The sequence below is a fragment of the Pleurodeles waltl genome, chromosome 4_2 (assembly GCF_031143425.1).
Source record: "Pleurodeles waltl isolate 20211129_DDA chromosome 4_2, aPleWal1.hap1.20221129, whole genome shotgun sequence".
In the NCBI taxonomy this organism is placed as follows: Eukaryota; Metazoa; Chordata; class Amphibia; order Caudata; family Salamandridae; genus Pleurodeles; species Pleurodeles waltl.
In genome coordinates, this window is record NC_090443.1 from 975175581 (window position 1) to 975203053 (window position 27473).

The following is a 27473-nucleotide window of genomic DNA, read 5'->3' on the forward strand; positions in this document are numbered from 1 at the left end:
ATAAATCATGCAATACCACAGTGAAAACACCACAAAAATATAAGATATTTATCTGAATGAATTAAGGTCAAAACAATCAAGATTTCATAAGTACAAGTTGAAAAATCACTTTGCAATGATAAGAGTCTTAAGTCTTTAAAAAGCAACAATTGTCTCTTGTGTGCACAAAGTACCTGGTATGTGTCAAAATTACACGCACCAAGGCAGCAGAGGAGGAGATGTGTGGAAAATGAAGGCTGTGCGTCAGATTTCCAGGCGCACACAATTGATGCGTCGATTCTTTCCCACACAGCAAGGACTCTGCTTCGAATTCCAGCATGCAGGCTTGAATCCCCTTTGTGATGGGGGGTCTTTTGATGCTCATGGACGATGTGTGTAAATCCTGGGTGTGCGGGATGACAGTCACAGTGCTGTGTCGATCCGGCAAAGTTTTTGTTGCACAGCAGGCGCTGCGTTGATTCCTCATGCAGGAAGTCAGGCTCATCGTTCCGGCTTAACGATGCGTCGATCCCAGGGCTGTGCATCGAAGTTCCAGTCTCAATGCTGGCGCTGCATCAATCTCCAGTCGGGGAGCCGGGCTGCGTTGTTCCGGAGCAGCGATTCTTTCACCGCTAGGCAGGCTGTATATCGATTCCGGCAGGCTGCGCGTTGAATTTTGCCACACAAGGAGTTCCTTGGAAGAGAAGAAGTCTTTTTGGCCCGGAGACGTCAGGAAACAGGAGACAAGCTCAATCCAAGCCTTTGGAAAGCACTTCTCAGCAGAGCCAGAGGCCAGCAAGGCAGCAGGGCAACAGCAAGGCAGCAGTCCTTCACAGCAAAGCAGTCCAGGTGAGTCCTTTGGGCAACCAGGCAGCTCCTTTGGGCAGGTTGCAGGGTCTGGATCAGAGTATCTGTCCCAGAAAGTGTCTGAGTTGGTAGGGTCAGGGACCCAGTTTATATACCCAAAAGTGCCTTTGGAGCGGTGGAGACTTCGAAGAGTAGTTCTGAAGTGCACAAGGTCCCTTTCAGTACAACTCTGTCTGCCAGGGTCCGAGTAGGAGGTTTGGCAGTCCATTGTGTGAGGGAAGGCCACTGTCCTTTAAAATGTAAGTCTCAGGCCCTCCACCCTTCCAGCCCAGGAAGACCTATTCAGTATGCAGATGAGTGCAGGTGTGACTGAGCATCCTGCGTTTGTGGTGGTCTGGATGAAATGCACAAGGGAGCTGCCAACCAGCCAGGCCAGATGTAGATTGGGGACAGGCTGTGAGACACAGAAAGAGTAAGTGCAGAGAAATGCTCACTTTCTAAAAGTGGCATTTCTAGAATAGTAATATAAAATCTAACCTCACCAGTCAGCAGGATTTTGTATTACCATTCTGGCCATACTAAATATTACCTGTCTACTCCTTTCTGATCAGAATCTACCACTCAAACAGTATATAAGGGCAAACCTAATGCAGTCTATGGAGGAGAGGCCTCACAGCAGTGGAAAACTAATTTAGGAGTTTTCCACTACCAGGACATGTATAAACACACAGGTATAGGCCCTGCCTTTTACCTACACAGAACCCTGCCCTATGGGTTAACTAGGGGTGACTTATATGTAGAAAAAGGGGAGTCAGTGGCTTGGCAAGTACTTTTAAATGCCAAGTCGAAGTGGCAGTGAAACTGCACACCCAGGCCTTGCAATGGCAGGCCTGGGACATGTTTAAGGAGTTACTTATGTGGGCGGTACACAGTGTTGTAGGCCCACTAGTAGCATTCAATTTAAAGGCCCAGGGCACATGTAGTGCACTTTACTAGGGACTTACAAGTAGATCAAATATGCCAATTGAGTGTGAACCAATGTTACCATGTTTTAGGGAGAGAGCATATGCATTTTAGTACTGATTAGCAGTGGTAAAGTGCGCAGAGTCCTAAAGCCAGCAAAAACAGTGTCAAAAAAGTGGAGGGAGGGAGGCTGGCAAAAAGTTGGGGGTGACCAACCAAAGGCTATCAGGTCTAACAGTATGTAAGTCTCAAAGGACAAACATGTTTTTATCTGCAGCTAGTTTCTTCCAAGATGAAGTTTTCAGCCGTGTAGCTGATCGAAATAGCTAGGTGAATGTCTTTGCTGTGGTTTTGTATGCCCACCCACACTGCATGCGTGCATACATTCGAAAACCTGACTGTACAATGAGCTTCCAGCAGCAATGTAACCGCCAGCCTTCACTTAAGTTTGCACTCTTTGAAAAAGCAAATTCAGTTTTAAAGCCACTCTTCAGTGCTGGCTATGGATCCACACTCAGTGGGATCAGAGAAATAATGGTCAACACTGATGAAACTGTATTGACCCATAACAATAAAAACTGGATTTTTCTGTTGATAATGTCCAATAACAGAATTCGTTTTTGTCAGTCTAAGAAAAAGAATGAGACACTTATGGTGTTCTCAGCTGATATGACTCCTGAAGTTTTTTGCTGCCAAACTGATCATAGGATGCATTAAAATCAGCAGGAACCCTTTTAAAAAATGTCCTAAAAGATACAGATTTTGGACTTAATGACAAATTTTGTGATGCCCCAGAGCTCTGCAAATTATGGGAGTCAGCAACAATGCCTGATGTTGTCGTAACATTTTTTACATAATTGTTTAATATCAGCAAAGCAAAACTGTTACAAACTAAGTTCTTGAGTTTGGAACAGAAGCCAACAACATTGCTGATGGCTGAAGATATAAGCAAAGAAGTGGAAGACAATCCCATGAACTGACAGGCTTGCGCTGTGCAAATGTACTGTCTTTTCCAAATCATGTTTTATAAATGACATCACGACAAAAAGAAAACTCTGCTACACATGATGACTGCCCACGCAATCTATGACAAGTGGAAAAGTAGAGAGATAGTCACTTAAATTAATGCGATTGGTGTATCAACAATCTATAATGACATAGTACCGAGCAGGAACTTGTTAGCAGCTCATGCTATAAAATCTTGTGAATCTGACAGCACATCACTTCCAAGTCACGTTACCAGGAAAGGATTTACAATTGCTGCTCTGGATCATTTTGAAGACGGCTCTTCTTTGTCTGGAACATCCAGCACACATGATACCGCCATGGTGCTTTTTCAAGACTACCAGAGCTGCTGGAAAACACGCTGTGTCAGCTGGGAGCATAAACAAATGAAGCTGCAAACTCATAACCCAACTGCCTTTCCATTGTGTACAAAATCACTACAAGCCATCAACACGTCTCACTCTACCAGAAAGTTTCAAAGTGGCTGAGGACATGGATCTTCTAACGGATGCTGCGGTCTGCAAAGCTGATTTAACTCAATTTATCGTATAATTTATTTGGTGTGGACTGAATAAAATATAATTCCAAAATGTTGGTGCTCAGCTTGAAGACCAGCCTATCCTGCCAATTTTCTGTGATGAAGGCGTTTTCTGTACTGTATCTGACATTTTTATGAGCAATCCATTAGAATTTGATGATCTTTATCCAATGATGTGTGTTTTCCACATGACAAAATGTGCGTTGCTGTGTGCAGGAAGCTATCTCAGTGGATGTGGCATAGACGATGCACTGATTGAGACTGATATCTTTGGAAGCAAAACTGTCCAGGCAGCATTGAGCAGAACTCATTATGTTCATTCATTACAAGGTATGCTCATCGTACATGAGGCTATAGAAACATTGCATTGGAATGCTTTCTGGAAAAAGAATGACAAATTAGGTTTTGCATATCTTATCTCAGAAGTGAACAAGGCACAGGGTGCACGTCATTCCAAAGACATAATGCAAGCCAGGCAATTTTCAATACACTCGGTTTTCAGGTTTTCTGATTTTGAACTAAGTTCGTAGAGTTTGACAAAGAATGTGAAGAAAAATCAGAACTTTGTGAGAACTGGGGAAATGCTTTACACACGATAGCTCTAGTGAAAAACTTGGTAAATGATCGGGAAGGTGATTGGGAGCTGCACGTGAAGAGTGTGGAGTCACTGATTACTGTGTTTCACAAACATGATTGCATAAACTACCCGAGACATGGGTCCTGTTACTTGGAAAGAGTGAAGAAGCTAGAGGAGGAAAAAGCAATTGATTTTCCAATCGAGTCATTGTACTGTTAAATTACATGTTATTATTCTGCTACTTAGATCTGTTGCACTGTCTATAAATCAAGGATTGTCAGAGTTTTGTATATATTATAAACCAGGCGAGAAAAGACACTTAATCCCGCTTCATATTCTGTACAAGAAACTTCACCAAGAGATGTCCAGATATTCTTACGGGTGCGGACACTATGAGCAAAATTGGAAGCATGCTTGGAGCTTTAACTGCTGAACCTGCAAAGTTTTTTAAAGGATTTGCTGAGACAGAAGAAGAATGTGACTTGAAAGACATAGAAAAATACCTTGGGCATGTGTGGAGGAAAAGTTCTGACTGCCACACATATGATGATCTTCAGTACAGTGAGTTCAAGAGATCAGTCCTGCTAAGTGTCCTTCCACTGACATTACGTCCTGTGTATAGGCACATTAAAAGAGCGTTCTACTTGATCAGAAGATGTGTAAATGTTTTAGATCATGCATATGTAGAGAAAGATCCATGTGAATCTGTCTGGGAAGATATTGATGGGGTGCTAAAACGTATGAAATTTCTAAAGCCTCTACCCAGAGAACTTACACGTACATGCACTTGCAAAACCTGTGCTAAAAAGATGTTCCTGTTGATATGCTCTTCTCAAAAGAAGAATATTCTGCAAATGTACCCAAGCGATTGCATAAACAAATAAAGTGAACTATGAAAAGGTGTCTAAAACAGGCGTGATAAGCATTATTTTTCTTTCATATTCAGATCATAAACATTCTTCGGTGTATACATTAAAGGATTAAAAACCATTATTGTTTCATTTCTACATATATCTTTTCTTCCTCTATTATAGCCGCAAATTTGGAAAATGGCAAAAGAGTTGCTCTCAGGAGTTATTTTTTGTCTCTATAAGACTACTTGACCCCCAAAAGCTATGCTTTGACATCAAAATTAAGTATATAGGTCTTGTGGTTCGTGAACTATTACATCATCACAGCAACACATCAGCCATTTTTAAAAATGTCACCAAGGGAAAAAAAAATGAATAAATAAATAAATAGGCCTGGATCAGCAATGTCTACCCAAGCTAAATTCTCTAACTTCTCTAATGATCCAAAAACACAAATCAAAAATGAAAATCTCTGGAAAACAATATTTTTTACGGAGGTAGATCAGGAGGGCCGGGATAACCAAGATGCTTATTTCAAGAGCCAAGTCTTCAACTTCTTGCTGAACTTAAGAAGTGAGGAGGAGACTCTGATGTGTAGAGGGAGATCTTTCCATGTCTTGGGTGTGATGCAAAAGACTTCTTTTCTCTTTCATTTTTAGGTCCGGAGTTAGACAGAACAGCTGCCAAACAGACATACTGCTAATAACATATAGAGAGTGGGCTTTGGACCACCCCTTTCCAATCACTTGCTGTTTTTGACCAGTCTCTTTCAAGCAATTGCTACTTCATATCTTGGACAGTCCAGTGGCGTTTTCATTTTCAACCTTTAGCTACTTGCTGTTCGAATGCATTCTTCCACTGCTATTCCAGTGCTTGCATTGATCTGCAGGAGAGACTACAGCTATAGTCCTCTCTGTCTGCTTCACCACAAGTGTTTTGCTCTGTGTGTCTACTTGCGTTGGCACATTAAACCCAAACCAATTGGCTTTGCCAATGCTTGTTTAAAAAAACGTTTTAATTGTGCTTTGCCCCCTGCTTTTCACATTTTCTTCAGGCCCCAAAGGTGGCACTGTAACTTACATTTCAACTCTAACAACATATTTGAGTACAGCAGCCATGTAATTTTCTTATAGATGAGTGACGCACAACTAAACTGTAATATATTACTTTCTGGAGAGGGGTGAGGGGAGGAGATTAACTAAAAACTTCAGTGAGTTAAAATGGATTGATCTTACCTTAGGTGCGTAGAGTGCACATGGATCCATGTTGCCTTGCAGCGTCACACGATGTCCAGTGCGCTCCCTGAAATACAAACATAAGTGCTTGGATGTGGTAGAAGGGACAAAGAGATGTCTTCCTATGTTCTATTGCCTTGTTTGCCAAAGACGGTGGGGCCCTATTTCGCCCTCACACCACTGGAGAAGTGGTGACAGGTACTATTGTGTGAATCTTCTTACTGCTGTGTCTTCGGAACCGAGGATAACGAAATAAAGTGATGGGTGGAATGCTTGGATCAATTTCAGCCACTGTTAATTACACTGGGCTACATTCCAGTCTATTTCCCCCCTCCAAATTGCTACCTCAGAAAGGGACCGGTCATGCAAATCAGCTTTCTTCCTGCTCCAATAGGAACACTCCATTTCAAACTGACAAGAAACATCTCCATCAACCCAAGAACAGACCAGGTTTGGCCTATTTTGGCCTCATTAGAGCTTGAGTTCCAAGTCTCAACAACATGTCCAATCTTCAACTTGTGGGATACTCCTACCTGTCAAAATCAGAAATATTTCACTATATAAGGAGGAGGCGGGGACTTCTACATATATATATATATAAACATACATACGCTGCAGATGTCCTTCGGTGTTTTCACACTCCTGAATGGACACTGGCTGCTTAGAGACTCCAAAAACAAGCTTCCATGCCACATTGGGGAAACAGCAATTGCAATGCAGTCAGAACCATGCAAACATCTTTACAACACATGCCATTACCACGGAAACTTTTACAGCGCATGTGCCTTTACCATGCATGCATTTACAAATTTTAGTTGTAAAAGGCATGAATGGTTAAGGCTTATGGGTTTCTGGGTGGCAAAGGAGTTTTTAGGTTGGGTATGGGTTTTTGGGTTGCAAGGGCGTTTTTAGGGTGGGTATGGGTTTTAGGTGACATGGTTGTTTTTTAGGGCGGGTATGTTGGGTGGCAAGGGAGTTTTTTAGGGTTTTTGAAGGGTATGGGTTTTTGGGTTAATAAGATTTTTAATTTCTATATATATATATATATATGTGTCTGTGCGTGTATTTTAAATATATGCATACACAAACGTGTATATATATATATATGGAAAATGTCACTTACCCATTGTACATCTGTTCGTGGCATGAGATGCTGCAGATTCACATGCTGTGCATTATCCTGCCATCTAGGATTGGGCTCGGAGTGTTACAAGTTGTTTTTCTTCGAAGAAGTCTTTTCGAGTCACGAGACTGAGGGACTCCTCCCTTTCGGCTCCATTGCGCATGGGCGTCGACTCCATCTTAGATTGTTTTCCCCGCAGAGGGTGAGGTAGGAGTTGTGAATATAGTAATTGTGCCCATGCAATGGGTTAAGTATGTATGTACATAATGTGTCTTAAAAAGTATTTATTTACAAATTGTACAGTTTTTATGCAACTTATAACGGCTACAGGCTCCCGGGGAGGTGGGAGGGCGCATGTGAATCTGCAGCGTCTCTTGCCACGAACAGATGTACACTGGGTAAGTGACATTTTCCGTTCGATGGCATGTGTAGCTACAGATACACATGCTGTGCATAGACTAGTAAGCAGTAATCTCCCTAAAAGCAGTGGCTTAGCCTGTAGGAGTTGAAGTTGTTTGAAATAATGTTCGTAATGCAGCCTGTCCTACTGTGGCTTGTTAACACATCTACACAGTAATGTTTTGTGAATGTATGAGGCGTAGACCATGTGGCTGCCTTACAGATCTAGAAAAGCCATTGTGGCGCCTTTTTTCCTAGTGGAGTGCGCCTTTGGTGTAATAGGTAGATCTCTTTTTGCTTTGATATAGCAGGTCTGAATACATTTCACTATCCATCTGGCAATGCCTTGTTTGGATATTGGATTTCCTGCATGAGGTTTTTGGAAGGCTACAAACAATTGTTTTGTTTTGCGAAACTGTTTTGTTCTATCGATGTAATACATTAGTGCTCTTTTAATGTTCAACGTATGTAAGGCTCTTTCGGCTACCGAGTCTGGTTGTGGAAAAAAGACTAGGAGTTCCACTGTTTGATTTAGGTGGAATGGTGATATGACTTTTGGTAAGAATCTGGGATTTGTACGGAGAACTACTTTATGTTTTTGTATCTGTATAAAGGGTTCTTGTATAGTGAATGCTTGTATTTCACTTACTCTTCTAAGAGATGTGATAGCTATTAGGAAGGCTACTTTCCAAGTTAAATATTGCATGTCACAAGAGTGCATGGGTTCAAATGGTGGTCCCATGAGCCGTGTTAACACAATATTGAGATTCCACAAAGGGACTGGTGGTGTTCTCAGGGGTATGATTCTTTTTAATCCCTTCATAAATGCTTTGATGACAGGGATTCTAAAAAGTTATGTTGAATGTGTAATCTGCAGATAGGCAGATATTGCTGTGAGATGTATTTTAAAAGAAAAGGGTACGCTAGTTTAGATTTTTGCAAGTGTAATAAGTAACTTACAATGTTCTTTGCGGAAGCATGTAGTGGTTGAATTTGATTATTATGTCAGTAATAAATAAATATTTTCCATTTGTTTGCATAACAATGTCTTGTAGTAGGTTTTCTAGCCTGTTTAATGACCTCCATACATTCTTGTGTAAGGTCTAAATGTCCAAATTCTAAGACTTCAGGAGCCAGATTGCTAGATTGAGCGATGCTGGACTCGGGTGTCTGATCTTTTGTTTGTGTTGAGTTAACAGATCTGATCTGTGTGGTAGTTTGATATGAGGTACTACTGACAGGTCCAGCAGTGTTGTGTACCACGGTTGGCGAGCCCAGGTTGGTGCTATGAGTATTAGTTTGAGTCTGCTTTGACTCAGTTTGTTTACCAGATAAGGAAGGAGTGGGAGAGGGGGAAAAGCGTAAGCAAATATCCCTGACCAACTCATCCATAGTGCATTGCCCTTGGACAGAGGGTGTGGATACCTGGACGCAAAGTCTTGGCATTTTGCGTTTTCTTCTGTTGCAAATAGGTCTATTTGTGGTGTTCCCCAGCGTAGAAAGTAAGTTTGTAGGATTTGGGGATGAATTTCCCATTTGTGTGTTTGTTGGGGAGCTCGACTGAGATTGTCGGCCAGCTGGTTTTGAATACCTGGGATGTATTGTGCTATTAGGCAAATGTGATTGTGAATTGCCCAATGCCAAATTTTTTGTGCTAAGAGACACAGTTGTGAGGAGTGAGTCCCTCCCTGTTTGTTGAGGTAATACATTGTCGTCATGTTGTCTGTTTTGACAAGAATATGTTTGTGGGCTATCAGTGGTTGAAATGCCTTCAATGCTAGAAACACTGCCAACAGTTCTAAGTGATTTATGTGCAGTTGTTTCTGTTGAATGTTCCATTGTCCCTGTATACTGTGCTGGTTGAGGTGTGCTCCCCACCCTATCATGGAAGCATCTGTTGTGATCATGTATTGAGGCACTGGGTCTTGGAATGGCCACCCTTGGTTTAAATTTAAAGGGTTCCACCATTGAAGCGAGAGGTGTGTTTGGCGGTCTATCAACACTAGATCTTGGAGTTGACCCTGTGCTAGTGTCTATTGTGTTGTTAGGCACTGTTGTAAGGGCTGCATGTGTAGTCTTGCATTTGGGACGATGGTTATGCATGAAGACATCAAGCCTAGAAGTTTCATTACAAACCTCACTTGGTAGTGTTGTTTTGGCTGTAAGTTTAATATTGTATTGCGGAACGCCTGTACCCTTTGTGGACTTGGAGTGGCAATCGCCTTTTGTGTATTGAGTGTTGCTCCCAAGTATTGTTGTATTTGGGATGGTTGTAGATGTGATTTTTGGTAATTTATAGAGAACCCTAGTTTGTGTAGAGTTTCTATCACGTATTGGGTGTGTAGAAAACACTGTTGCTGAGTGCTGGTTTTTATTAACCAATCATCCAAGTAAGGGAATACATGCATGTGCTGCCTCCTGATGTGAGCGGTTACTACTGCAAGGCATTTTGTGAATACCCTTGGGGCTGTTATCCCGAATGGTAACACCTTGAATTGGTAATGTACGCCTTGGATTACAACCCTTAAGAATTTCCTGTGGGAAGGATGGATGGGTATGTGAAAATATGCATCCTTGAGATCTAATGTGGACATGTAGTCTTGTTTTTTGAGCAAGGGAATCACGTCTTGAAGTGTTACCATGTGAAAGTGACCTGATTTGATGTAAAGATTCAGTGTTCTGAGGTCAAATATGGGTCTCAGTGTTTTGTCTTTCTTTGGAATTAGGAAATACAGGGAGTAGACCCCTGTACCTTTTTGATGGATGGGTACTAGTCTGTAAGGAAATGCCTCCTTGGCATGGTTACCCCCTGACTTTTTGCCTTTGCTGATGCCAAGTTATGATTTGAAAGTGTGCTGAGGCCTGCTAACCAGGCCCCAGCACCAGTATTCTTTCCCTAACCTGTACCTTTGTTTCCGCAATTGGCACAACCTGGCATCCAGGTAAGTCCCTTGTAACTGGTACCCCTGGTACCAAGGGCCCTGATGCCAGGGAAGGTCTCTAAGGGCTGCAGCATGTCTTATGCCACCCTGGAGACCCCTCACTCAGCACAGACACACTTCTTGCCAGCTTGTGTGTGCTGGTGGGGAGAAAATGACTAAGTCGACATGGCACTCCCCTCAGGGTGCCATGCCAACCTCACACTGCCTATAGGTATAGATAAGTCACCCCTCTAGCAGGCCTTACAGCCCTAAGGCAGGGTTCACTATACCATAGGTGAGGGCATAGGTGCATGAGCACTATGCCCCTACAGTGTCTAAGCAAAACCTTAGACATTGTAAGTGCAGGGTAGCCTTAAGAGTATATGGTCTGGGAGTCTGTCAAACACGAACTCCACAGCACCATAATGGCTACACTGAAAACTGGGAAGTTTGGTATCAAACTTCTCAGCACAATAAATGCACACTGATGCCAGTGTACATTTTATTGTAAAAAACACCCCAGAGGGCATCTTAGAGATGCCCCCTGAAACCATACCCGACTTCTAGTGTGGGCTGACTAGTTTTAGCAGCCTGCCACACACCAGACATGTTGCTGGCCACATGGGGAGAGTGCCTTTGTCACTCTGTGGCTAGTAACAAAGCCTGTACTGGGTGGAGGTGCTTCTCACCTCCCCCTGCAGGAACTGTAACACCAGGCGGTGAGCCTCAAAGGCTCACCCCCTTTGTTACAGCACCCCAGGGAACTCCAGCTAGTGGAGTTGCCCGCCCCCTCCGGCCACGGCCCCACTTTTGGCGGCAAGGCCAGAGGAGATAATGAGAAAAACAAGGAGGAGTCACTGGCCAGTCAGGACAGCCCCTAAGGTGTCCTGAGCTGAGGTGACTGACTTTTAGAAATCCTCCATCTTGATTTTGGAGGATTCCCCCAATAGGATTAGGGATGTGCCCCCCTCCCCTCAGGGAGTAGCCACAAAGAGGGAGTAGCCACCCTCAGGGCTAGTAGCCATTGGCTACTAACCCCCCAGACCTAAACACACCCCTAAATTGAGTATTTGGGGGCTCCCAGAACCTAGCAAGATAGATTCCTGCAACCTAAGACGAAGAAGGACTGCTGAGCTGAAAAACCTGCAGAGAAGACGAAGACACCAACTGCTTTGGCCCCAGCTCTACTGGCCTGTCTCCCCACTTAAAAAGAACTGCTACAGCGAAGCGTTCCACAGGGTCCAGCGACCTCTGAAGCCTCAGAGGACTACCCTGCACCTAAAAGGACCAAGAACTCCCGAGGACAGCGGCTCTGCTCCAAAGAAGAAACATCTTTGCAACAAAGAAGCAACTTTGAAAGGACACACTTTTTCCTGCCGGAAGCACCTCTGCACCAGACGCCCCCGGCTCGACTTGTGGAGAACCAACACTACAGAGAGCACTCCCCAGCGACTGCGAGCCTGTGAGTAGCCAGAGTTGACCCCACTGAGCCCCCACAGCGACGCCTGCAGAGGGTATCCAGAGGCTCCCCCTGACCGCGACTGCCTGCTTCTAAGAACCCGACGCCTGGTAAGGACACTGCACCCGCAGCCCCCAGGACCTGAAGGATCCAACCTCCAGTGCAGGAGTGACCCCCAGGTGGCCCTTTCCCTTGCACAGGTGGTGGCTACCCCGAGGAGCCCCCCCCACCCCATGCCTGCATCGCTGAAGAGACCCCCAGGTCTCCCATTGAACTACATTGCAAACCCGACGCCTGTTTGCGCACTGCACCCGGCCGCCCCGTGCTGCTGAGGGTGTACTGTTTGTGCTGACTTGTGTTCCCCCCCCCCCCCCCCCAGTGCCTTACAAAACCCACCTGGTCTGCCCTCCGAAGACGCAGGTACTTACCTGCTGGCAGACTGGAACCAGGGCACCCCGTTCTCCATTGAAGCCTATGTGTTTTGGGCACCACTTTGACCTCTACACCTGACCGGCCCTGAGCTGCTGGTGTGGTAACTTTGGGGTTGCTCTGAACCCCCAACGGTGGGTTACCTTGGACCCAAATTTTAACCCTATAGGTGGTTTACTTACCTGCAAAACTAACAAACACTTACCTCCCCCAGGAACTGTTGAAAATTGCACTGTGTCCAGTTTTAAAATAGCTTATTGCCATTTGTGTGAAAACTGTATATGCTATTTTGCTAATTCAAAGTTCCTAAAGTTCCTAAGTGAAATACCTTTCATTTAAAGTATTGTTTGTAAATCTTGAACCTGTGGTTCTTAAAATAAACTAAGAAAATATATTTGTCTATATAAAAACCTATTGGCCTGGAATTGTCTTTGAGTGTGTGTTCCTCATTTATTGCCTGTGTGTGTACAACAAATGCTTAACACTACCCTCTGATAAGCCTACTGCTCGACCCCACTACCACAAAATAGAGCATTAGAATTATCTCTTTTTGCCACTATCTTACCTCTAATGGTAACCCTTGTACGCTGTGCATGCTATTTCTTACTTTGAAATAGTACATACAGAGCCAACTTCCTACATAGTTCTATTGCTTGTTTTTGTAACAATGCTTGGACTTCTAGTTGTAACAGGTCTAAGTGTTGTTTGGACATATTGTGTGCTCTTGGGGGCACATCTGGTGGCAATTGTAGGAATTCTATGCAATAACCATATTGGATAATGGCTAGGACCCATGCGTCCGTAGTTATGTTTTCCCAGTTGTGGTAGTATGCAGTAAGTCTCCCCCCACTGGTGTTGAGTGGTGGGGGTTTGTGACATTGAAGTCACTGTTTGGTTTGAGGGGTTTTTGGGCTCTGGAATTTCCCTCTTGCCTTTGGGAATTGTCCACCCCTGTATGTTCCTCGAAAACCTTCTCTTTGATACTGGCCCTGATATGTGGGTCTGACTTGTGAGGTGGAATGCTCTGTGGTTTGGGAACGAAAACCCCCTCTAAAGTGCGGCTTTCTAAAAGTGCCTCTGCTCTGTGGGGAGTAGAGCGTGTCCATGGCTTTGGCCGTGTCTGTGTCCTTTTTGAGTTTTTCTGTTGCCGTATCCACCTCTGGCCCAAACAATTGTTCTTGGTTGAACGGCATATTTAGCACAGCTTGCTGGATTTCTGGTTTAAAACCCGAGCTCCGTAACCATGCGTGTCTACGAATGGTTACCGCAGTGTTCACTGTCCTTGCTGCTTTGTCTGCCGAGTCCATTGCATACCTTATTTGGTTGTTTGAAATCGTTTGTCCTTCCTCAACAACCTGTTGGGCACGTGTTTGGTACTCCTTGGGCAAGTGCTGAATGATAGGTTACATCTTGTCCCAATGTGCCCTGTCGTAGCGAGCCAGTAGAGCCTGAGAATTGGCAATCTGCCATTGATTGGCTGCCTGTGCGGCCACCCTCTTGCCTGCTGCATCGAATTTCTGACTTTCCTTGTCGGGCAGTGGTGAGTCTCCTGAGGATTGGGAGTTTGCTCTCTTTCGGGCTGCTCCCACTACCACCGAATCTGGAGTTCGTTGCCGTGTTATAAACACAGGGTCCGTTGGGGGGAGGTTTAGATTTCTTCTCCACCCTAGGTGTGATGGCTCTGCCTTTTACTGGGTCCTGGAACACCTGTTTGGCGTGTTTTAACATGCCTGGTAGCATTGGCAAACTTTGGTAAGAGCTGTGAGTGGTTGCCAAGGTGTTAAAAAGTCGTCTTCTATGGGCTCCGCATGCATGGCTACGTTATGGAAAGTAGCTGCCCTTGAAACCACCTGCATATATGCAGTGCTGTCCTCTGGTGGTGACGGCCTTGCCGGGTAGCAATTGGGACTATTGTCTGAGACCGGTGCATCATATAAGTCCCATGCATCCGGGTCATCTTGTGTCATCCCTGTGTGTGTCGGCGACTGCATTGGGGGTGTTGCTACCGGGGACAGGTGTGGTGAATGCAATGGTGAAGGCTGTGGCGAAAACCTTGGTGGTGTCTTGTGTTTTGCCACCTTTGCCCTTGGCTGCATTTCCGCATCCTGGAATGCTAGCTTTCGCTTCATTTTTATTGGAGGAAGAGTTTGGATTTTCCCCGTGTTCTTCTGTATATGCAGCCTCCTCTGGGTATGGTCTGGCTCTCCCATGCCAAGTTCTTGCTCAAATCTGTGCCCTTCCAGTTGGCTGGAAAGGCCGTGCTCTTCTGTATTGGAGCCTGTTTTCGGCTCCGAGGCTGCATGTTTCGACACCGAAGGTTTCGGTACAGTCTTTTTCGGCTCCGAGGAAACCTTCTGGACTTTGGGGGTCTCGAACTCTCGGTGTCGAGATGGTTCGGAGCCAGTATCTCGACCGGAGTTGGATGTCTTCGGGTGCTGGGAGGCCTTTTTCGGTGACGATGTTTGGTCACCGTGTTTTCGGGTTAAGCCATGGCCTGTTGGCAGTGGCATCCCCTTGGCCTTTATTATTTTCGAGTGAGTCTTTGCCGGGGCTGATTTGCTCACAGTTTGTCGCTGTGTTTTCGGCTGCTCGCTTTCAGACTCGTCCGAGTCCTAATCATGAATGGAGAATCTCTCCTCTTCCTCGTCGATCTGTTTGGCCGGTGTCGACGCCATCTGGAGTCTTCTAGCTCTTCGATCGCATAGGGTCTTCTTCGATCGAAATGCCCGACAGGCCTCGCAAGTATCCTCCCTGTGTTCCGGAGATAGAGACAGATTACAGACCAAGTGTTGGTCTGTATAAGGATACTTTGCGTGGCAATTCGGGCAGAAACGGAAGGGGGTCCGGTCCATGAGGTTTGAAGATGGACGCGGTCGGGCCGACCAGGCCCCGCCAAAGAGTGGAAGCCCCGAAGGGCCGCCGGAGCGCTTCTTTTTTCGGTGTCAATGTGCTAACACTAAACCGGTACTGAGCGCGAACAATACCGTCAAATTTTCCGATAACTAGCTAACTTTCCTGAATCAAAATACAGAGCGAAGAGGAACACGTCCGAACCCGATGGCGGAAAGAAAACAATCTAAGATGGAGTCGACGCCCATGCGCAATGGAGCCGAAAGGGAGGAGTCCCTCGGTCTCGTGACTCGAAAAGACTTCTTCGAAGAAAAACAACTTGTAACACTCCGAGCCCAACACTAGATGGCAGGATAATGCACAGCATGTGTATCTGCAGCTACACATGCCATCGAACATATATATATATATATTTATATTTAGACATATACACACACACACACACATAGTTTATACATACCTGCAAATTTCTATTCATGCATATGCCTTTACCATTCACGTTTTTACAATGAAAATTTAGTGTAAAGGCATGCGCGGTAAAGGCATATTTGTGGTAAAAATTTGCGTGGTAAAGATGCATGCATTGTAATGGTATGCATGGTAATGGCATGTGTGGTTCTGTCATATTCAGTGCTGTGTGATATTGACTCTGCACTGGATGATCATGTGTGAAGGGATCCAATACCATGAGTTGGGAGATATGCACACGGCATGAACCGGGATCACCTCTCATGTGCATATACATCATGCATACTTTGCACATAATTACCCAGCATAATCTGGCTTTGAGGTGAGGTTCATTCTAGTCTTGATTTATATGTAAACATGTACCCAACATACATACCAAAGGACCCGATTCAGGCGGGAAACTCCTGATCCGTGAAGCCAAAAATGGCTTTCTTTTAGCTGTTTCCCCACCCCCCACCAAGTTGCCTCTGCTTCAATAGAAGTCAATGGTGGAAATAGATCCTCCCGACTAGTTTTTAAGATCTCCCACTTTCCTCTCTAATGTTTCTACGTTGCATACATGCCAACATTTTAATTGATATAGCTCACAGAAAACCCTCTCAGTGGTTTAACTGTCACAATAAGTACACTACATAGTCATTTCTGGAGATGGAGGGCAGACAAACTGCCAAGTGCTTTTGTTTAGCGTCACTGAATGTGTGTGGTGCACAAGCAGTGCTTTGTCAGTGTGAGCACCCCCTGTCTAGTAATATGGGAATCTGCAAATCATTGGAATAAAGCTTTGTGCATTCAACTAAATATTTGCTTTAGTAATTCAAGGATGAATCAAAAATGTCAGTTTCACTCCTTAGACTACCAATGCAAATAAAAAAGAAAGTATGCCACACGATACATTGTGCCAAAAACACTAGTTCCATCCGTACATGGGTTATTGAAGTGCAAGGGTATATGTCAGAGCTCAAGCATCAATTCAAGCCTCTTCTGGGTAACTTACCACCGTACACCGCAAAGCTTCTGACAACAGTTCCTTGGCAAACTACGGTTTCTAACTGCAGTACAGGAATTTTTCAAGTCACCGCCCCCTTTCATCAGTGTTCCTCTTTCCTCTTTATGAACTGGACATACCACAAGAGTCCTGGCAACACCATCCAACCCTACTGTTCTAGGTTAGGATGAGGCAAGCCCTTTGCCTGTTTGAAGGGACTAGCCTGAAGTCAAGGTGACATTTATGGAGCCCAGCTACCAACCAAATGCTGGACCCTTTCATGACTCCCCAGAAGCCCATCTCTGTCCTGGAGCATCCATCCCTGGCCACAAGTTGCAGTGGGGATCAAGCATGGTTCAGTTCCATTCCGTTCCCATCAGGTACCCTTAGTGATCAATGCTCAGAGCCTGCCCCCCTCCCCATCCCACAACCCATACCCAAAGAGATCACAGACGGCCACTATTGATATAGCCACCTCTCAGGAATTGCCTACACAAAGGTCAGGAGGTTAGGGTTATCGAATGGTCCCAGCTCCCACCCACCCAATGGCCTCTACCTATGAGACAGCTCTACTCCAGGACCTGCAGTCCCAGCTTTCCCACAAGTGTAAGCTTGAATCTCCAGTTCTCTCTCTCTCTTGTACTTCCATCCCTCAGTGCCTCACTTTACTCTAACCACCCACTATCTCCAATCTGCACTACCACATGCCCATCCAACACTTCTGGGACAGAGTGGTAACCAGCCTGATTTCACTTCCAGCAGATACTCCTAGACCAGGTCCGGGCAGGCCGTGACTAAATCCTCTGGTGTAGGTCAGTGGGACCGACCTAGTGATGCCGCTCTGCGCAAACGAAGTGTGTGTCGTGGACCAGCAGAAACAAAGGAACACTATCTGTCCCTTGACAACTTGCTTAGACATGGCCAGGGTTGGGCTTACTTTTTCATACCCTGTACCTAAATCAAATAGGTAGGTGTAAGGGTTCTGTAAGAACATATGTAATCATACTATTCATTCCTTGTTCAGCAGCACACATTTATAAGGTGTTTTCTGCTACTCAAAGAACCCCATTTTATCAACCTTATAATTATGGAAAATTGACATAAGGATTAACACATATGCCCCCCCTGAGGTCTGCTTCCTGAACCCACTCTCAATCCCAGCACAAAACACTGCGCTGAACACTGACCAGCTACAACAACTCTCTGCCAACCTCAACTAACAGATGCACAAAAATACGCCGACAGCTTGAAGCCTGCTGTGCTGTCCAGAAACATTACCATCACGGAGTATTTCCTGTAACTTTAATCAGGGAACCAGCAGGCAGCACAGCAGGACAGCATGGCAGGTAGGGCAAGGCATGTGCTCACAATGCAATAAGGCTTCATTTGCTTGCCTAAATATACACCAATTGCCAAAAGTTTGGCTGTTTACAGCATTTCCTTTGTACATTCTTGTTATACTGAAAGAAAGGCGGTTTGAGAGACACTAACATTTTATGCTGATCCCTACCAAATGCTTCTTATCAAGGAAGCTGTTCCTGCATCCCTGTTCTGGAAGCACAATATAAGATCTTTCAGAGATGCCATGAGTTTTTGCTTAAGCAGAGACTTAGAAAGTATGGGTCAAATTTATTAAGCTTTTGTGTCGCTCTTGCGTTATGCGAGATGAAGCAGGAAAACACAAAAGTGCTAGGCTGCTCAAAGTGAGTCAGTGCCCTGTGCTGCATGAAAGTTTAGTACATATTTCCCTATATGTTTTTCTGGTTGCATCCTACATTATGCGAGCTTGGAATCAAACAAGATACGATTCTGCACACTCTTATTATTCTTCAATTATGCTTTTATTATATAATTGATAATTCAACTGTTGGTCTGCACTTATAGGGATTTATTTATTTTTGTATGGTTTATTAGCTGAAACTTGATTGATATTGAAAAGAGGGAATCTGGTCTCTAACATGTAGACTCTGTATACTGGAGGTACCCTGCAGAGGATTTCTGGCCGAGGCAGACTCAAGACTTCAGTATGTCCTCTCGGCTTTTAGTTGACCCAGATCATAAGTTCTTAACCTGGGATCCACAATTTTATATACTGATAAAAAACAAAATTGAAATAATTAAATCTCTCTGTAAATGTGAAGTGATTTGTAATTGGAGATTAAACATTAAGGGCTTGATTCACAAAGGGCTTCCACACTCATGGCCCTGCAGTTGTGGGGGAGTCTCTGCATTCATGGCGGAACCTCCGCAATGAGAATTCTCATTTCATTCAGGGAAACAGTGCAAGTTCAGCAAACAGTAGTACGGACAACTGGCGGCCTCAACTGATATACAAAAATGCACTGGAAAAAACACATGGATTGAGAGCAAAAAAAAAAAAGAAAAGTGATATAATATCTAACATATTGGTTTGTCTTTTAAAAATAAAATCTAATGTAGAAAAACTAACTTTTCATTTATAATTTAGATTTTTGTATTTTTTGTTTTATAAATTAAATAACGTTTTCCTACATGTCTGACGTATACTCTATTCTGTATTTTTCTGCATTATTGTTTAGTGGTTCAAATCATAGAGATTGTTTAGGTCAGGGTTCGCGGCTTCTCAGTGTTTCAATGAGGGGTCCAATGAAGTCAAAATGTTAACACCTCCCACTCTAGGCTGTCACAGGCTCCCAAGTTTTGAGCTGAGAATAGCATCTGTGCATGAAGTGCTTGCATGTGTTATCACATTAAAGCTGCACCTTTTGGCTTTGCTGGTACTGGTTTCCGCTTTGTACCCTGCAAGGTCCTTACAACCACTATTTAGCGATAGGTAAAATTACATTTTATGTTGTTTCATACAGAAAGTGAAGCAGCCGTATTAGAGGGGAGGAGGGAGGTTTAGCGGGCAGGATGAAGGAGGGGCGTGCGCAACATCTCCAACACAGGGATGGCTCTGGTGGGTAAGAGAGCCAGGAAAATGTATAATTGCAAGAGTGTGCAAGTAAAGGTCACACTCTCAGCAAATGTGCCACAGCCCATTGACCGTAGTAACCACAAAAGCATATAAACATACCTCAAGCCCAGTCCCACCAAAAAAAAAAAAGAGAGCACATTGGTGCTTAATTTGTAAGAGAATAAGAGTAGGGTACAAAGTTTTGCTCAGAAGAGCTTGCCCAGTGCTATTTTTAAGTCAATGTGCTGAATAAAAAGGCTGCCTCGTCTAAATTTCACCTCATACCTCTTTAAGCCACTACCAGACACTCTGTGTACCCTTACCTCAGTCTTGCAAGAGGACTGGACTCAGACATCCTCTTGTTTGCAACCTATCTCACTGCTCTTGGAAGCTCTACTCCTGCTCAGGAGTGCATTATATTGCAATCACTAACTGCCTTGATTTGCAGCCTGGCTTTCGCTCTCATTGAGGGACTGAATCAGTGATGGTTTCTCAATACATGATGACGCAATATTGGGTGTCAGTGGTGTGGTGTCTTCGCTTATGAACTTTCAAATGATTTCCAGACAGCCAGTCACAAGATGGCTTCTTCCAGGAGGTTGGACTGGTTCACCCTAAATGCTCCCATTCCTTTCTCGCCATAGTCTACAGGTTCCTATGGCTTCTTTTACAGCTGATGTACATCAGAGAAGATGTGGGGATTTTACAGGTCTGCTCTTCCTGTGAAGCCTTTTCATAATCCATCTTACACTGTTATCTTCTCCTGTTGTGTAGATGAGGACCCTTACGTTCAAATGAATTCTGTGAGCGATCTAGAAGTTATGGGTGCAGGGTTCCTGTGCTGCATGGTGGGGAGCAGGGACCAAATAAAAAAATGTGGTAGGAAATGAACACCAAAAGATCGAGGGGGGGTTCCTGGAGGAGTCTGCAAGGACGTGCAAAGTTTATACTCCAGGATCAAGAACGACCAGTCCCTTAAAACACAAGTAAATATAATAGCAACTTCCAGCCTCTTCTACAATAATGTGCTCCGCCAAATTATGCCCTGCCTGGACTTTAAAGACCCCAAACTTTGATAATGGCCATAGCTGGATCCAGACTATACCCAATCAACATACTTCATCTTTGCTTTTTTTTATATCTTGGGCGGGGAGGGGTGAGGAAAAATGCTGCTGCACCCTGGAAGATTTTAGTTGCCATGACTACTGCCAGATTATGACTGAAGGTCGTTTGGATGGGCCCCTATTGGAATTTATGGCACAAACCCATCTTCTAAACCAAATTTTGATACTTTATTATCCACATAAAAATCTACTGCATCTCACACCTAGCTGCTCGTTGGTAAATACAAAAGGACAGGTTTGGGGAAGGGACGGAGAGGACTGGACCTGCGCTGGTCCCCATTTCTCCCTCCCACGTGACTCCAACATGCTTTCATTTAGAGAAAATGTAAAGATGTTCTATTCTGGGTCACATACATGTTTTTTCAATTTGTTTGCAACCTTTGTCCATAGTAGGAAACATGTTTGGTGGCACAGGGCTGAATAAAAGCTATACTAAGCATTAATACTGACTGACTAAACTTCTAGTGCACAGCTGTCCCACCTTTTCACCTAAAGTGCACCTTACCGAGCATTCTTCGGACAGATAGTCCAGTCCAGGCCCACCACTTCATAACCAGACTGCGAGAGATCTTCCAGGCCATAATGTGCATCCTTAGCAAAAACAATCTGTAAGGCAAAGGAAACACGTAAACATGTCAGCACCCCAAAGACACCCTTGACACACGGCACACTTCTAAATCTACACTATTAGTCTGGACTGTCTAGAAGATTTTAGTAAGGAGGGATCTGGGCTGAAGACCACTTGACAACTTTCTCCTGTCAGAAAATTCATTATCGTACAGTGATCAATCACAAAAAATGTGAGGACAGGAGTTTTGTACTAGCTTTTGCCACCCCACAGTTCAGTGGTGGATAATGACAGAGAATCCTGCAACAGAACAGAGAAGAACACCCTGCAGCACCTTCCACACATACCAAAAGGTGAATGTGCAGCATAAGTTATGCCACTGAAAACAAGTAACATAAGAGGGAGGAGGTGCGAGAATCAGGCCTTTTTATCAGTTTAACGGGGCACTTAATGGGCAACGTCCTAAGGGTGTTGTCACACATCACTAGCATTCCACAGCATGCTCTGCTGTTGCACAGATTACCGCCAGACAAGATTTACTTTATACATATGTGTCTTTGAGACAGCACAGTAGAGCACCGGGTAGGAGGTGAAAGAGGTTTTTATCTTGGGTCCCGGATGACAGTGATCAGAGCTGTACTTTAGAAGATGCCTAGGTACTTATTCACAATAAGGAAATGCATCAAGCCCATGATACCTCCTAACCTGGTTGCAATGACAAAAGTGTGTGTGGGGGGGCTTTAAGATATCTCATGTAGGCAGGCCTGTTTAGACACTGGGATGTTCTTTAACAAAAAAAGTCAACCAAAACATGCACCATCCCCAAAAAGGAAAGGCCCCGGTAAAGATGGATTTCTGGAGTTATTGTAGGCTTGGAACTGTGACTCATGGTACCAACCTCATGTAAATGGAGGGAGGGGGAGAATTCAAAGGGTAGCTGTGGCTACTGTCCACAAAGTCCATCGACCTGTCCCAAGACTTCATTAGTTTGTGAAGACACCACCCACCTCTAAGGGACGTCAGCAGAAGATAACACCCAAGCAACATGAAATCCTTCATTGCCCATATTTGTTTTTATTCAATCCTTAGACCATTTCTACAAAAAGAATTAAGTTAAAGAGGAGAGGGAGGCACAAAAACCAATAGGACTTGTGGCAAAAAGACAAATGAGAGGAAATGGTTTTTAGAGAGACAAAAGGCAGGCGCGTTCAGTGCCAACTTGTGCACCTGCGCTCCTGCTCTCTGCTTCTCATACAACAAACCTTGCACTGTGTCACATATTAGACAGGAGGACTCCCCAGGGACTTAGTATGGACCCAAACGAAGGACTACACAATGTCCTAGGAAACACCTGGCACTAAGAATCATGCTACACGCCACAGACTACACAGATACAGCCTTTAATTGGAAAGTGTCTCCAAGATCAGCAGATCCAAAGAAGAGACAACAGCAACTACCAATTGAGAGACCAGATGGTGGAAATGGACAGCGACGGACACAGAACAAGCCACAAGCATAGAGAAGGTAATCTGCCAGCAGCGAGACCGCTCCGAGGTTAATATCTCATTTCTTCCTGGACTGCCCTACTTAAAAAAAAAAAAAAAAAAAAAAAAAAGGAGTTCAGGAACATAATTCCCTGGAATCATGTGGCAAGAAAAATCCTGCTGCATCCTAGGAGATCTTCTGACACAGCGAAGCAGGCAATAAAATTGGTCTATGAAGGTTACAATAAGAAACACTATAGAACAAAATAATAATTAAATAGGAAAGACAACTAAAACCAATATTTAAATATTTTATGTGTTCCACTCATTTACTTTGGCAATATCTGGATGAGTTGGGAAGCAATAAATTATGCCTCTTGCTAAATTTCATTATGGGTAGGCAGAATAAGAGTCCTCCTTCCTGATGAGTGTAATGATGCAATTCCACAGACCGCCACTTGGTGTCTTCATAGATCAGAAGCATACAGGCGCAGCACCACAGATCATTACTAGATGTCCTCATAGTTCAGCGGTCTATAGATGCAATTCAGTTAGCTGTAACTAACTGTCCCATTACCAGAGCATTCACCACAAGCTAGAATCTCAAGGGTGAAACAGTTCGGCTAGCCGTCAAATTGAGGAGGAAGGATCTGGCTTGGCAGTTCGTGCTGGACTGTTCCCATGGGGAGCAGGGTCAAGACTAATTTGCATATGGCTGGGTCCAAACTGGGGTAGCATGGTGAGCAAAAGAATTGATGGATTAAACCCAGTTCTGTGACTGGGGGTGAATGTTTGATTAGTTCCGCATTCCATCCATCATTTGTGTTTGTTTACTTTTAGAAAGTAGGCATTTTCTTGCTTAAACCATGCTGTGACTCTGCTTGTTTGTGGATTCCCTGTCTGGGTCAGTTTGACAGTTGGGCTGTTTGCACCTCTCCAGTGACACAAAAGGAGCTGGGGTGTAGCCTGCATATCCTGATGGGCCATCTGGGCTGAGGGAAGATGGGAAGTGGTCACTTACATCTGAAAGGGCTGTGCCTGCACTCATGCAATGCACTCTCCAATCCCCTGGTGTGTGTCTGGGGTCTGGCCTGGGTAAGGCAGGATCTTGAAAACAACAGAAACTTCTCTTGCCTACTTCAAAGGCAGAAAGGGGTATAAAACCCCCCTGAAAATCAGATTACTTCCGGAACCAAGAGGAACTTCTGCCTGGGAGAAGAGCTGGAGAAGGAGTACTGCCCCTTTGCCTGTGACTGTGCTTTGCTGGGTTGACCTGCAGTAGCTGCTTCTGCCTGAGAGAGGACAAAGATTGACTTTTGTGTGAATTCCCACTAGTGAAGGATCTCAAAGGGCTTGTCTGAGCTTGCTTCCTATTGTTGAAGTCTCAGTGACAACAAAAACTTCACTCTGCCAGCACTTGGGCCTTCTGCTGAGAGTCCTGCCTGCTAAGTAGTGCCCTAACCTGTCTCTGGGCCCCTCCCCTAAAAGGTGCAGCTGGTGGAAAAGGTCAGAAATCCACGCAAAGACCGGCGTGCGGGAACCTTTCGACACGCCATCTGCCTCGCAGCTGATAAACAACGCGCTGCCGGCCTCGCAGCTAAACTCGACGCTCCACCTGCATCGTGGCTGGAGAAACTGCACAACACTCGCAATGGCTGCTGTAAACGACGCAAGCCCTAAGGCAGCATGGTTTCTTCACACCCTGCAACCAGATTTAAACACATCGTTGGGCGCGGAAAAATAGACACAAAGCCTGCCTGGACCTGAGGTGCCCGTCCAGATTGACGCATCGCTCTCTTGCGGGAGAGAAGAAACAACACACTCCGACCTGACCGGAGGAGAAAAAAATCGCTGGCCTTTTTCGACGCACGCTCACCCGTGCAGCTTTATTTTAACGCTACCCAGGTACATTTGTGCAATAACAGGGTTCTCACTGTTTTCTAAGGATTAAGACTCTTATCCTTTTTAAAATTCATTCCTTGACTTGTGTATGTCGGATTTTTGTCATTTTGGTCTTGTTTTGTTTAGATAAATATTTCCTATTTTTCTAAAACCTGTGTGTGTCATTTTGTAGTGTTTTCATTGAGGTACTGTGGGTGTTGGTACAAATATTTTACAGATTGCTTCTGAAGTTAAGCCTGCAAGCTACCGAGGGGGTGAACGGGGGTTAACTGAGGGTGATTCTCCTTTACTCCGACTAGGGTGAGGGTCCTTGCTTGGACAGGGGGGTAACTTGACTGCCAACCAAAGACCCCATTTCTAACAATGCCCAAGTCGAATTTAATATCACTTTTAAGGAAAGGCAACTTTTGAAAAGTTGCCACTCTGTAGCCTGGCAGTGCTAGCGGTCCTAATCCGCCAATCCGCCAGGGCAGTGCTGCAAGCAGCGTTGCCCTGGGGATTACGACCCCCTTCTTCGCCATCGGTTTCATGGCAGTAGCACCGCCATGAAACAGCTGGCGGAGACAAGTTGCAGGCAGTGAACATTGCAACGGGTGTTTGTGCACCCTACGCACTACAGCATTGCCACCGGCTCAATTTCGAGCTGGAGACAATGCTGTAGGCTGTTTCCCGCTGGGTCAGCGGGTGGAAACTCTGACCCAGCAGGAAACTCGCAATGGCCCCAGTGGGGAGGCTGCCACACTGGAGGCAACCTACCCGTCAGAACTTTGGCGGACAGGCTTTTTCTTTCGGTGAAGTCATAATGAGGGCCAAAGTGTCTAATACTGGTGGGTTTAAGCATTCAATTTGATAATATTCTGCACACGAACACCTCTCAGACAGCCAAAATCTGCTCAGTTTTGGAGCTGCAATAGCTTGTCCAACAGACAACTCAGCAAAAAGGGCGTATATTGGATCACTAATATGCCAGAGCAGGATAGATCACTGTGGATGCTGTTGAGGTGAGGATCTGACCATATGACATTTTTTCCAGTCTGCATGAAGCAGGAGGCACACGCCCCTCGCAACCACCCACACAGACTCTATTGTGCCTGGGCAAAACTGGACAACAAAAGACTAAAGGATTGTTTCGTTTTACACTGATGCCAGTGTGCGATTTATTGTAACATACACCCAGAGGGCACCTTAGAGGTGCCCCCTGAATACCAACCAGACTTCCAGTGTAGGCTGACTAGTTTCTGCCAGCCTGCCACACGCCAGACATGTTGCTGGCCGCATGGGGGGAGTGCCTTTGTCACACTATGGCCAGGAACAAAGCCTGTACTGGGTGGAGGTGCTTCTCTCACCTCCCCCTGCAGGAACTGTAACACCTGCTGATGAGCCTCAAAGGCTCAACCCTTTTGTTACAGCACTACATGGCATCCCAGCTAGTGGAGATGCCCGCCCCTCCGGCCACTGCCCCCACTTTTGGTGGCAAGGCTGACTGAGATAATTAGGAAAACAAGGAGGAGCCACCCACCAGTCAGGACAGCCCCTAAGGTGTCCTGAGCTGAGGTGACTCCTGCTTTAAGAAATCCTCCATCTTGTGAGTGGAGGATTCCCCTAATAGGATTAGGGATGTGCACTCCCCCCACCCACCCACCGGGAGGAAGCACAAAGAGGGTGTAGCCACCCTCTTGAACAGTAGCCATTGGCTACTGCCCTCCCAGGCCTAAACGCACACCTAAATTCAGTATTTAGGGGCTCCCAGAACCTAGGAAACTAGATTCCTGCAATCTTACCAAGAAGAAGGACTGCTGACCTGAAGCCCTGCAGAGACACAACTGCCTTGGCCCCAGCCCTACCAGCCTGTCTCCCTACTTTTTTATAAAGCCTGTACATGATATTGTGTTCATTCAAAGTTCCTAAAGTATCCAAGTGAAGTACCTTACATTTAAAGTGTTTAATGTAAATCTTGAACCTGTGGTTCTAAAAATAAACTAAGAAAATATATTTTTCAATATAAAAACCTATTGGCCTGGAGTAAGTCTTTGTGTGTGTGTTCCCCATTTATTGCCTGGGTGTGTACAACGAATGCTTAACACTACCCTCTGATAAGCCTACTGCTCGACCACACTACCACAAAATAGAGCATTAGAATTATCTATGTTTGCCACAATCTTACCTCTGAGGGAAAGCCCTGGACTGTGTGCACACTATTTCTTACTTTGAAATAGTATATACAGAGCCAACTCCCTATATGCCCTGACTTGAGTCTGGGTTTTTGGAGCTCACCAGTTCAGAATTGTCTGGATCTTGGGTTGTAATGGCTGCACGTGGCCTCCACCTACAAGGTGTCCCAAGTAAACCGCTGTACCCTGCCCTATCTGACATTTGGATGCCTTGATAGAGAGGACTGCTGCTTGCAGGGCCTGCAAAACCTTCTTCAGGTGGACCAGGTGATCCTGAAAGTTGGAGCTAAAGACAGCAATATCATCTAGATATGCTGCACAAAAGGACACCAAGCAAGGACTTGATCACCAAACTTTGTCTTAAAGAATCCCCCTGCCACCTTCCAAAGGGCATAACAGTAAACTGATAATGCCCATCCGGTGCTGAGAATGCCGTTTTCTCTTTTGCTCCAGGTGCCATTTTAATTTGCCAGTGCCCTGCTGTCAAGTCAAAAGTACTTAAGAATTTGTCAATCAGTTCATCTGCTCTTGGTATGGGGTGAGCATTTGTCTTGGTGACAGAGTTGAGCCCTCTGTAGTCCACACAAAACCTCATCTCTCTTTTTCCATCCTTGGTGTGAGGTTTGGGGACCAAGACCACCTAGCCCAGGGATTGTCAGAGTGCTCAATCACTCCCAACTCCAGCATCTTGTGGACTTCA

At 44.9% G+C, this 27473-nt stretch overlaps 1 protein-coding gene across 1 annotated transcript in view; it reads right to left on the reverse strand.

The window, feature by feature from the left end:
* The window catches only part of UROD (uroporphyrinogen decarboxylase), a 126566-nt gene that overhangs the window by 23979 nt on the left and 75114 nt on the right, over positions 1-27473 (reverse strand). Inside the window, exons 8-9 of the mRNA XM_069232816.1 lie at positions 21154-21254; positions 5956-6022 (exon numbers count right to left, since the gene is read on the reverse strand). Of these exons, the coding sequence (XP_069088917.1) occupies positions 5956-6022; positions 21154-21254 (168 nt within the window). The remainder of the gene's footprint in view (positions 1-5955; positions 6023-21153; positions 21255-27473) is intronic.